At 43.9% G+C, this 12,662-nt stretch overlaps 1 protein-coding gene across 2 annotated transcripts in view; it reads left to right on the top strand.

The window, feature by feature from the left end:
- The window catches only part of LOC144505630 (protocadherin beta-16-like), a 129,176-nt gene that overhangs the window by 34,341 nt on the left and 82,173 nt on the right, over positions 1-12,662 (top strand). The window contains exon 1 of one of the 2 annotated variants that reach the window (XM_078231744.1): positions 1,735-4,219. The exons of the other annotated variant lie outside the window; for it this stretch is intronic. Coding sequence (XP_078087870.1) covers positions 1,760-4,219 — 2,460 coding nt within the window. The 5' untranslated portion in view covers positions 1,735-1,759. Of the gene's footprint in view, positions 1-1,734; positions 4,220-12,662 lie in introns of those variants that run through there. 2 annotated transcript variants of the gene reach the window in all.

Below are 12,662 nucleotides of genomic sequence, written 5' to 3'. Positions count from 1 at the left end.
GAGCATTGGACTGTTAGAAGCAAGGAAATAAATTCGTGAAAATGTAGAGATGGCGAGGGGAGTGGGTTGAGAATGTGGCAATGGGCGAAACTTGAACAGTGTTGAGAAGGAGAAATCAATTAGAAGATATATCTATTGCAATCTGTTAACTTGCAACCATGCCTCAATATGGGGTAGACATCCATATTCTTTTACTCTGTCACATTGCAGTTAAAGTTATTATTATACATAAGGTAAAAGCCTGACGCTTATTGAATATGTTTGCCGTGCAACTGGGAGATATCCGATTCCCTGAATTTGGGTTGAATTTAATTGCTCTGTATTTTACGAGTTAGTGGAGTGTTTTCTTTTTTTGAGGATATATAAACAAAATGCATTCGCTTCACTGGGGATTGTTAAATGTTCAGTCTGAAAGAGTCCAGATGATTGACAAGCCTGAATGCTAATGAATCTGCATTTAAACCTTGTCACTAATGAATTATGATTTTAATCTTATGTATTTCCCAGTATCAGTTTTGTTTATTCTGAAAAAGGTGGACCTTTTGTAGGTTTTAAGCATTGCATTCAACGGGATGCACAATGCCACAATACTGGCCTGTAAAACCATGGCACACGTAGATAATAGACCAATTATATGAGTTATTTAAATTTGGGTATTGCAAGCAAGGCTATGTTATTTGTTTGGTAAGGCATGGTGTACTTCAATTTTTAATTCTACAGTCGCCGAGAATTTGTAGATAACAACTGGCAAACGATACATCTCTAGCCACCCTCTCTCTCTGTTACATCATATGTAATAATGTTAATTAATGTATATCAATCCATAGCAAGTTATTTAAGCTTGGGAACCAAAGTAAACCATTCAGGAAAGGTAAAGAAAGCTTGCACACGATCGTGGTAAGGTATCGAAATAGATAAAAGAATTTACCAAAACAGCTCGAATAATAGGCTTTGTTCGACATGCTTACTTCCATGATGCAAACATAGAAATGCTGGAAAATCTCAGCAGGTCTGACAGCATATGTGGAGAGAGAACATAGCCAAAGTCAGAAGCACTGACGAAGTGTCATCCAGACTCGAAACGTTGGCTCTATTCTCTTTCCATGGATGCTGTCGGACCTGCTGAGATTTCCTAGCATTTTTATTTTTTGGATTCAGATTCCAGCAACCACCGTATTTTGCATTTATTTTTATTTCCATGACGGTTGGATCAACAAATTAGTAAATTGGACAAAAAAGTACAACTCTGAGACAAATGCAGCATAGCAGTAATTAGCTTGAAAGCTAATCAGATACAAACCAAATCATATAAGGAACACAAGCCAAAAATGCAATAAAAGTTGCACAACATTAAATCCACACAGCAATTCCACCGGTGTTCAGTAGAGGCACTGTTGCTTTAAGATGCTGTACTTTTATTATTGGCCGAGTCTATTTGTGTCGCTGTCTACCAATGAGGTGAAGAAATGTGGCCGGAGATCCAGCACCACTCCGCCTACACCATATACTGCGCATCGCAGAATCAACGAACAGCATTCGTCGTCCCACGCTCTTAAGTTGCATCAGAGAAAAAAAATACATCTCAGGGTATTTGCAAATCATCCTGAGAATCGGGACAAAACGTCTAGGGGCTAGAAACCGGATATTGCATTTCGTTTGGATAACCAAGGTAATGAACAAATGCGTTTTCATGTTAAAATCAAGATGCGTGTAATTCATTGGAGACTCTGACAGTTTTATTAGAAACAGTTGGTGCGGAATGGCATGCTGGTTGAACAGTCATTTCACGAAATGGCCTATTCTTTATCTAATAATAATATGCATTGCGCATTCCCTCGGTTTAAAAACTCGCTACTCAATTCCAGAAGAATTGGAGGTTGGTGCCTTTGTCGGGAATATTGCTGCGGACCTGGGATTAGATGTAAAACAACTATCGGTGCGCAGATTGCGAATTGCACCTGAAGGTAAAAAACAATATCTGGACGTTAATTTAAGCACTGGAGCCCTCATTATCAAAGAAAAACTGGACAAAGAGCAGCTTTGCGAGCACGGCCTCACATGTGTGCTGATCTTACAGGCCGTGATTGAAAAACCGTTGAAGATATATCGTGTAGAAATTGAGATCCTCGATATAAATGACAACGCCCCCGTGTTCAAGACAAGCGAGTTAAATATTGAAATCCCAGAATCCCAGCCAGCAGGAACGAGCTTCCCGCTGCAGAGCGCGATTGACCCGGACGCCGGAACCAACAGTGTCCGCTCCTACCAACTGAGTTCAAGCGAATATTTCACTTTGAAAACACAGTCAGAGAGTGAACAAAATTACGTCCCTGAACTGGTATTGGAACGACCGCTCGATCGAGAGCAGCAGGCAACCCACCAGTTAACCCTGACGGCATTTGACGGAGGAACCCCGGAGAAATTTGGAACCACCCAGATTAAAATTACTGTGGTTGACGTGAACGACAACGCTCCATCTTGCGAACAGAACATCTATCAAATCAACACTGCCGAAAACATACCTCCAGATACTTTGATTGTGAAAGTCACTGCGACTGATCAGGACGAAGGGCTAAACGGTGAGATAATGTATGTCTTTAGCGATCAGACTTCTGATAAAGTGCACGAGGTGTTTAGCTTGGATTCAATAACAGGAGAAATCAGAGTAACCGGTGTTGTGGACTTTGAAGAAGCAGGAAATTATCAGATTTCCGTACAAGCTCAGGACAGAGGTACACAATCACTGTCAGTATACTGCAAAGTGTTGATAAGGGTTACTGATGTTAATGATAACTACCCTGAAATCATTGTAACTACTACATCAAACTCTATCTCAGAGAATGCAGCAGAGGACACAGTAGTGGCACATTTCCAAGTTACGGATCCTGATTCTGATGAAAAGGGAAGTAGTTATTGTCGAATCACCAGAGATATCCCATTTAGGCTGAGTAGATCTTTTAATAAATACTACACGCTCGTTACTAACGGCGAGTTAGACCGTGAAGAAGAGCCAGGTTACAACATTACCATTATATGTACGGACACTGGCTCCCCTCCCCTCTCGGCCAATAAAACGATCCAAGTTCAAGTCTCCGACATAAATGACAATGCGCCACGTTTTACGCAGCCTTCTTTCACTATGTATGTAACAGAAAATAATGTCATTGGTGCTTCAATTGGTGCTGTGTCGGCCTATGATCCCGATTTTAATCAAAATGCTGAATTGTCGTATTCTATTTTGGATATCCTGTTACACCCTTTACCTACAACCACGTTCATCGCAATAAACGCAGCCAGTGGTGAGATATTTGCACAACGCTCGTTTGATTTTGAGCAATTAAAACAAATTCAATTCCATGTACAAGTGAAGGATTTTGGATCCCCTCCTCTGAGCAATAACGTAACAGTGAATGTATTCATCGTGGACCAGAATGACAATGCCCCTGTGATCGTGTCACCTCTGTCAAACAAAGGGTCTGCAGCGGAGGACACAATGCCAAGATCTGCGGAGCCAGGTTACTTGGTTACAAAAGTGACAGCGACTGATGGCGATTCCGGATTAAACGGTCAAATTGTTTACCAACTCCGTCAGCCGACTGATGAAAGTTTGTTTACTGTAGCTTCAAAAACAGGAGAAATTTGGACGATTCGCCACTTGAGTCATAAAGATTCACTCAGACAAAATATTGTAATTTTGGTGAAGGATAATGGAACGCCGTCCCTTTCTTCAACAGTCACCATTAATGTGTCAGTACAGGATGACAACACCGAAAATGCATCTAATGCCAGCACATTGAGGAATGCTAGGCCATGGAAATACGATTTGAAATTTTATCTGATGATGATTTTTGGCTCAACCTCTTTCTTGCTGCTCGTGGCGATTATTATTCTCGCTATTAAGGTGCACAGAGGTAGAAATGAAATTAAAATTTGCTGCTGCTGTTGGCAGTCGTCTTATTTTTCGAGTAACGATTCACTCCATGGAATCCAAAAGGCTAGTGCGAGTATTCAAATTCCACCCAATTACACAGAGGTGTATGAAAGCGGGGCCCTCCAGCAAACACTTGACTATGGCACATGCCAAGATTCTGCCTTGAATGATTTTACCTTTCTACAATTACAAAGTGTGGCAGTGACCAGGAATGACATCATGAAAGGTACATGTCACCTCGGAATTGAATCAAACCCTTCGCACAATGATACAGCTAAATTTCGGGAGGTAAGTGTTATGCAAATGAAATACCAAACGCGCTAATGTGATACATTATTGTCAAGAGTGGGTTTTACTAATTCCGAAATAAAAATAGAATATGCTGAAAGTGTTCAGCAAGTTGAGCATCTGCGTGGAGAGACAAGAAGAATTTATGTTTCAGTTCAATGACCCTTCGTTAGAACTGGATTACCTCGAGATATAGGAATTTTTTAATGTTTAGAGGGGGTCGGAGTGAAAGAATCACCTACAAGGTCTGTGATCGGGTAGAACTTACGGCCGATTCAGTGGCTAATGTTAGGATAGTGCAAGGCAAATTAAAGAGATGGTAATCGAGCAAGAAGAAAGCATTTGTCCAAAGAGATTGTACATGGCAGAACATAATCCGAATCATCAAATTGAGCTTTTTGGCCGGCATGGACCAGTTCGGGCCGAAGGGCCTGTCTCCGTGCCGTGGATTATATGATTCTATGATCTCTAACGGTAAAGAGTTGTGATCTGAGATGTCGAACCCACTGTTGAATCCGAAGTGTTGCAATTGCCCACTGGCGCGATTAGATTTTATTCCTGGAGCATTCTTTGTGCTTCATTAGAACAATGCAAGGGGACAGAGTCAATAAGGTCAGATTGGGAATGGAGGAGAGAATTAAACTGATCGGCGACCAGTAGCTCTGGGTCATTTTTGTAGACTGTAAAGTGGTGTTTTTCAAAATAATTAACCAAGCTGCGACAGGCCTCCCCGAAGGAGAATTAACTGGAGTCGATGGAATAGTTAGAGACAAATTATTTCCATGGGGCACCGAGCCAAATAGAGTGAACTGCCTTTCGGGAATGAAATTAAGAAGAATATCTGCCAAAAAACGGTTTTACAATTTTGCAACTCTCTTTCAGAAATAGAAAATGATGTTAGGTCAATTGTTAATGTTACATGAAGGATTTATACATGTTTTTAAGATACAAAGCATGGAGAAACGTAGTTGGTTTGGGCCAGACATCAGCCATGATCTCATTGCATGATGGGAGAGGCTCATTCCTCCCATCCTCCGTCCCTCCCAATGATGAGACCAAAGTGTAAGCAACGAATGCATTTTACTGAATTGAAAATAGAGCAAGCACATCGCTAATGCATCAGGAATCTGTAGTTGTGTCCTTTGAGCGGGACTGGGGTGCTCTTCGCCCCAAGAGCTATATTTAAACCCGTCTTGAAAACATAACGGTATTTTGGCCTCAACTGCTTTCTGTGGTACCAAATTCCACAGAAAAACCACTCTCTGGGTGAATAGATTTCTTCCCATCGCAGTCCTAAAAGGTTTATTTCGTATCCTTAGATTATGAATTACGTTGGTAAGTCAAGAAAACAGCAAATAATAGCAGGGCTGGAATAATAATCGTGAATGGATGTGACCTGTCAATCTAATTTGATTCGAAGTACCAAGGAAATACATTTTAAGGAAAAAGTTGATGAACAATTAAATAATAAACATGGGAACCGTTGCACTGATGTTTAACGCATCATACGGACATAAGGAAATGAGTGACCATATGACGCTGTGAAACTGTCCCACCATAAAATGAGACAATGGCTGATCATAGAATCATAGAATCCCGACAATACAGAAAGAGGCCGTAGAGTCTGTACCGACCACAATCCCGCCCAGGCGCTATTCCCGCAACCCTCATTTACCCTGCAAACCCCCCTGACGTTAGGATCAATTTAGCATGGCCAATCAACCTGAACCGCACATCTTTGGATTGTGGGAGGTTCACGACGCAGAGGGGAGAAAGTGCAAACTCCACACAGACAGTGACTCGAGGCTGGAATTGAACCTGGTACCCTGACATCCATTGTTCCACTGAAGCAAGCAGAGAGGGAATGATTGGAGGCAGGAGTGCTGGTGAGAGATTGATTGAATTATTTATTTATTTAATTAGTCAGTTAGTGTGTGTTTTGTTTTGGCCTTTACTTTCGTAGTAGTATTTTTGTTAAGTTTAAAGTGTAAACCGGAAGTGGGCTGCTAAGGAGTCTGGGAAGGGATTTTTAAGCGCGCGAAGTACAAAAGGTAGGCTGCAGTATACAGCGGGCAGCGTCGGGAGCGGGCAGCACAGTGTGTGGGAAGCAGAGTGTGAGCTATAAGGGCTTTGGCTCACAGGGCTTCGGGGGACAGCGCGAGCAGGGGTGAGTTTAATTCATTTTTTGCTGTTTCTACCTGGTACTGGCAAGGTATCTAGAGGGGATGGGTGTACAGGCAGTGCTATGTTCCTCTTGCACTATGTTTGAGGTGAGGGACGACGAGAGTGTCCCTGCTGATTACATCTGTGGGAAGTGCACCCATCTGCAGCTCCTCCAAAACCGTGTTAGGGAACTGGAGCTGGAGTTGGATGAACTTAGGATCATTAGGGACGCGGAGGTGGCCATAGATAGAAGCTTTAAGGACACAGTTACTGCGAGGAATGAAAACAGATGGGCGACGGTGAGAGGGGCTAGAAGGCAGCAGTCCGTGCAGGGATCCCCTGTGGTCGTTCCCCTTAGCAACAAGTATTCTGCTTTGGATACGGTTGAGGGGGACGACATACCAGTGGTGAGCCACAGTGAGAGGATCTCCAGCACTGTGTCCGTCTCTGTGGCTCAGGAGGGTAAGGGGCAGAGCGGGAGGGCAATAGTTATTGGGGACTCGTTAGTTAGAGGGATAGATAGGAGTTCTGTGGCAGCAAAAGAGACTCACAGATGGTATGTTGCCTACCGGATGCCAAAGTCCGTGACGTCTCAGGCCGTGTTTTCCGGATTCTTAGGGGGGAGGGGAAACAGTCACAAGTCGTGGTACACATTGGTACCAACGACATAGGTAAGGGAAGAGACAGAGATTTCGGGAACTGGGCTGGAAGTTGAGAGCCAAGACAGAACATGTGGTCATCTCTGGTACATTGCCGGTGCCACGTGATAGCGAGTTGAGGAACAGGGAGAGAGTGCAGTTAAACTTGCGGTTGCAGGGATGGTGTAGGAGGGAGGGTTTCAGATACGTGGATAATTGGAACACATTCTGGGGAAGGTGGAACCTGTACAAACAGGACGGGGTGCACCTGAACCAGAGGGGCACCAATATCCTGGGAGGGAAATTTGATACGGCTCTTCAGGGGGGTTTAATCTAATTTGTCAGGGGAGTGGGAAAAGGAATTGTAGTCCAGAAGTCAGTGTTGAGGGTGGTGAGGTATTGGGGAAGGTATCAGGGTCAAGGGTGGGTACCGGTAGACAGGAAGGTGGGTTGAAGTGTGTCTACTTCAATGCAAGGAGCATCCGGAACAAGGTAGATGAACTTGGGGCGTGGATTGGTACTTGGGACTACGATGTTGTGGCCATTACGGAGACATGGGTAGAACAAGGACAGGAATGGTTGTTGGACGTTCCGGGGTATAGATGTTTCAGTAAGTGTAGGGAAGCTGGTAAAAGAGGTGGAGGAGTAGCATTGTTAATCAAGGATAGTTTAACGGCTGCGGAAAGGCACTTCGAGGAGGATCTGCACACTGAGGTAATATGGGCTGAGGTTAGAAATAGGAAAGGAGCGGTCACATTGTTAGGAGTTTACTATAGGCCCCCAAATAGTAATAGAGATGTGGAGGAAGAAATTGATAAGCAGATTATGGATATGTGTGGGGGGTCACAGGGTAGTTGTCATGGGGGACTTTAACTTTCCAAATATTGATTGGAACCTTTGTAGGTCAAATAGTTCGGATGGGGAAGTTTTTGTGCAGTTTGTGCAGGAGGGTTTCCTGACACAATATGTGGATAGGCCGACAAGAGTTGAGGCCACATTGGATTTGGTACTGGGAAATGAACCGGGCCAAGTGTTAGATTTGGATGTGGGAGAGCACTTTGGAGATAGTGACCACAATTCGGTGTCTTTTGTTATTGCAATGGAGAGGGATAGGGCCGTACGACAGGGCAAGGTTTACAATTGGGGGAGAGGAAATTATGATGCGATTAGGCAAGAATTAGGGGGCATATGTTGGGACCAGAAACTGTCAGGGAAAGGCACGAATGAAAAGTGGAACTTTTTCAAGGAACAAATACTGGGTGTCCTTGATAGGTATCTCCCTGTCAGGCAGGGAGGAAATGGCCGAGTGAGGGAACCATGGTTCACAAAAGAGGTGGAATGTCTTGTGAAAAGGAAGAGGGAAGCTTATGTAGGGATGAGGAAACAAGGTTCTGATGGTTCGATTGAGGGTTACAAGTTAGCAAGGAATTAGCTGAGAAAGGGGCTTAGGAGAGCTAGGAGGGGACATGATAAGTCCTTGGCGGGTCGGATCAAGGAAAACCCCAAGGCTTTTTACTCTTATGTGAGGAATAAAAGAATGACCAGGGTGAGGTTAGGGCCGGTCAAGGACAGTAGTGGGAACTTGTGTATGGAGTCAGTAGAGATAGGCGAGGTGATGAATGAATACTTTTCTTCAGTGTTCACCAAGGAGAGGGGCCATGTTTTTGAGGAAGAGAAGGTGTTACAGGCTAATAGGCTGGAGGAAATAGATGTTCGCAGGGAGGATGTCCTAGCAGTTTTGAATAAACACAAGGTCGATAAGTCCCCTGGGCCTGATGATATATATCCTAGGATTCTTTGGGAGGCAAGGGATGAGATTGCAGAGTCTTTGGCCTTGATCTTTGGGTCCTCGCTGTCCACGGGGATGGTGCCAGAGGACTAGAGAATGGCGAATGTTGTTCCTCTGTTTAAGAAAGGGAATAGAAATGACCCTGGTAATTATAGTCCGGTTAGTCTTACTTCGGTAGTTGGTAAATTGATGGAAAAGGTCCTTAGAGATGGGATTTACAACCATTTAGAAAGATGCAGATTAATCCGGGATAGTCAGCACGGATTCGTGAAGGGCAAGTCATGCCTCACAAATTTGATAGAATTTTTTGAGGAGGTAACTAAGTGTGTTGATGAAGGTAGGGCAGTTGATGTCATATACATGGATTTTAGTAAGGCGTTTGATAAGGTCCCCCATGGCCGGCTTATGATGAAAGTGAGGAGGTGTGGGATAGAGGGAAAGTTGGCCGATTGGATAGGTAACTGGCTGTCTGGTCGAAGACAGAGGGTGGTGGTGGGTGGAAAATTTTCGGATTGGAGGCAGGTTGCTAGCGGAGTGCCACAGGGATCAGTGCTTGGTCCTCTGCTCTTTGTGATTTTTATTAATGACTTAAAGGAGGGGGCTGAAGGGTGGATCAGTAAATTTGCTGATGACATCAAGATCGGTGGAGTAGTGGATGAGGTGGAGGGCTGTTGTAGGCTGCAAAGAGACATCGATAGGATGCAAAGCTGGGCTGAAAAATGGCAAATGGAGTTTAACCCTGATAAATGTGAGGTGATTAATTTTGGTAGGACAAATTTAAATGTGGATTACAGGGTCAAAGTTAGGGTTCTGAAGACTGTGGAGGAACAGAGAGATCTTGGGGTCTCTATCCACAGATCTCTAAAGGTTGCCACTCAAGTGGATAGAGCTGTGAAGAAGGCCTATAGTGTGTTCGCTTTTATTAACAGGGGGTTGATGTTTAAGAGCCGTGGGGTTATGCTGCAACTGTACAGGACCTTGGTGAGACCACATTTGGAACATTGTGTGCAGTTCTGGTCACCTCACTATAAGAAGGATGTGGAAGTGCTGGAAAGAGTGCAGAGGAGATTTACCAGGATGCTGCCTGGTTTGGAGGGTAGGTCTTATGAGGAAAGGTTGAGGGAGCGAGGGCTGTTCTCTCTGGAGCGGAGGAGGCTGAGGGGAGACTTAATAGAGGTTTATAAAATGATAAAGGGGATAGATAGAGTGAACGTTCAAAGACTATTTCCTCAGGTGGATGGAGCTATTACAAGGGGGCATAACTATAGGGTTTCGTGGTGGGAGATATAGGAAGGATATCAGAGGTAGGTTCTTTACGCAGAGAGTGGTTGGGGTGTGGAATGGACTGCCTGCAGTGATAGTGGAGTCAGACACTTTAGGAACATTTAAGTGGTTATTGGATAGGCACATGGAGCACACCAGGATGATAGGGAGTGGGATAGCTTGACCTTGGTTTCAGATAAAGCTCGTCAAAACATCGTGGGCCGAAGGGCCTGTTCTGTGCTGTACTGTTCAATGTTCTATGTTCTATCTGGCATAAACCAGCAAATGTGTCCCATATCGCCCCATAGATCTTTGGCTAAAAAAATCTATCAATCCTAGATGAAAATTTAACAACTGAGGTAACATCAGTTCCCATTTTTCGAAAAGTGTTATATATTCTATTCCCCTATCCATGTCGAAATTCTTCTTCATTTCACTCATAGAAAGCTGGACACACTTTTAGACTGTGGTCCCAGTTCCAGATTCAATGCCCGTTGGGAATATTTTATTTCTAACTATCATAACAGTCCCCGAGCACCTTGAAAATATAGATCAAGTCACTGGTACCTTCTTAATTTCAGGAAGCATAGTTTGCACAATCTCCTGTCATAATTTTATAGAAATTCTGATCAATTTACATTCTATTCTCTCCAAAGAAATTAGAACCGTTCCAAAGTCAGGTGCTCAGTATTACTAATATTTTGCTGTGTGGTCTAACCACGGCTTTGGACTGCTCTAGTAGAACATCTACCACTTGTGTTTTAGTACTGCACATATAAGGCAGGTAAGTATTCAATTACCCTTTCTGATTATTTTATGTGCTTGTCCATATGATGATATTTGCAAATGGACCACGAAGTCCATTTGCAAACGTAATGCTTTTAGCTTTTCGCCAATTGCAACGTGCTCACTTCTATCCCTTCCATGTCCAAAATGGATAACACACATTTGCCTCCATTGGCAGCGATTTGCCACAGTTGATTCCAACGCATCCATTATCTCACTTGTCATTTATTTTAAGACCCTCGGATGAAGTTCATCAGGACAGAAAGAATTTTCAGCCCCAATTTCCAACAATTTGCTCATTACTGCTTCTCTGATTATGGTAATTTTCCTGACTGTCTTCCATCCCTTTCATTCCGTGATTTACAGTTATTAATAAAATGTTAGTTGCATCATCCACAGTGAAGACCGATGCAAAATACTTGTTCAATCCATCTGCCAACTCGTTGCTTTACAGTATCAGAACTATCAGAATATCGCACAGTTACAGCGCAATAAGAGGCCATTCAGCCCAAGGTGTGTGCTTGGCCAGGAAAGAGAAAAGGAATCGTGCCACTTACTCCCTCTTTTCAGCACCTGGTTAGTAGCCTTGCGGATTACAGCACTTCAGATGCAGATCCAGGCACTTTTTAAACGATGGAGTGAAAATTGGGCGGAGAGGTGGCAGATCGAATTTAATCCAGATAAATGCGAAGTGATGCATTTTGGAAGAAATAATGTAGGGAGGAGTTATACAATAAATGGCAGAGCCATCAAGAGCATAGAAACACAGAGGGACCTAGGTGTGCAAGTCCAGAAATTCTTGAAGGTGGCAACACAGGTGGAGAAGATGGTGAAGAAGGTATATGGTATGCTTGCCTTTATAGGACCGGGTATGGAGTATAAAAGCTGGAGTCTAATGATACAGCGGTACAGAACGCTGGTTCGGCCACATTTGGAGTACTGCGTCCAGTTCTGGTCGCCACACGACCAGAAGGATGTGGAAGTGTTAGAGAGAGTGCAGAGAAGGTTTCCCAGGATGTTGCCTGGTATGGAGGGCCTTAGCTATGAGGAGAGATTGGGTAAACTGGGGTTGTTCTCCCTGGAAAGACGGAGAATGAGGGGAGATCTAATAGAGGTGTACAAGGTTATAAAGGGGATAGATAGGGTGAACGGTGGGAAGCTTTTTCCCAGATCAGAAGTGACGATCACGAGGGGTCACGGGCTGAAGGTGAGAGGGGCGAAGTACAACTCAGATATTAGAGGGATGTTTTTCACACAGAGGGTGGTGGGAGCCTGGAATGTGCTGCCAAGTAGGGTGGTGGAGGCAGACACGCTGACATCGTTTAAGACTTATCTGGATAGTCACATGAGCAGCCTGGGAGTGGAGGGATACAAACCATATTGGTCTAGTTGGAGCAAGGAGCGGCACAGGCTTGGAGGGCCGAAGGGCCTGTTTCCTGTGCTGTACTGTTCTTTGTTCTTTGTTCTTTGTTCAACTTCAAACACCAATTTAGGAAGTGAGCATCAGATGCCCAGCACTCTCTGGATGAATGTTTGTTTCCTCATGTCCACTCTCATCCTTCTACAAATCACATTAACTCGATACTCCTGGGTAATTGACCTCACAGCTAGGGGAAACATGTCTCTCCTATATACGCTACATAGGCCACTCAGAAGATCGCATGTTTAAATTCGTCACCCATAGCATCATATCTTCAAAGAAAAACAACTCCAGCATATCCAGTCTCTCTTCAGGCTGTAGGTTTCAAGCCCTGGCAAAATTCGTGTAAAGTTTCTCTGCACTCTCAACAGAACAATTATGTCC

The sequence above is a fragment of the Mustelus asterias genome, chromosome 16 (assembly GCF_964213995.1).
Source record: "Mustelus asterias chromosome 16, sMusAst1.hap1.1, whole genome shotgun sequence".
NCBI lineage: Eukaryota > Metazoa > Chordata > Chondrichthyes > Carcharhiniformes > Triakidae > Mustelus > Mustelus asterias.
Note: the sequence above shows the minus strand (reverse complement) of the source record. Positions and strands in the feature narration are given on the sequence as shown.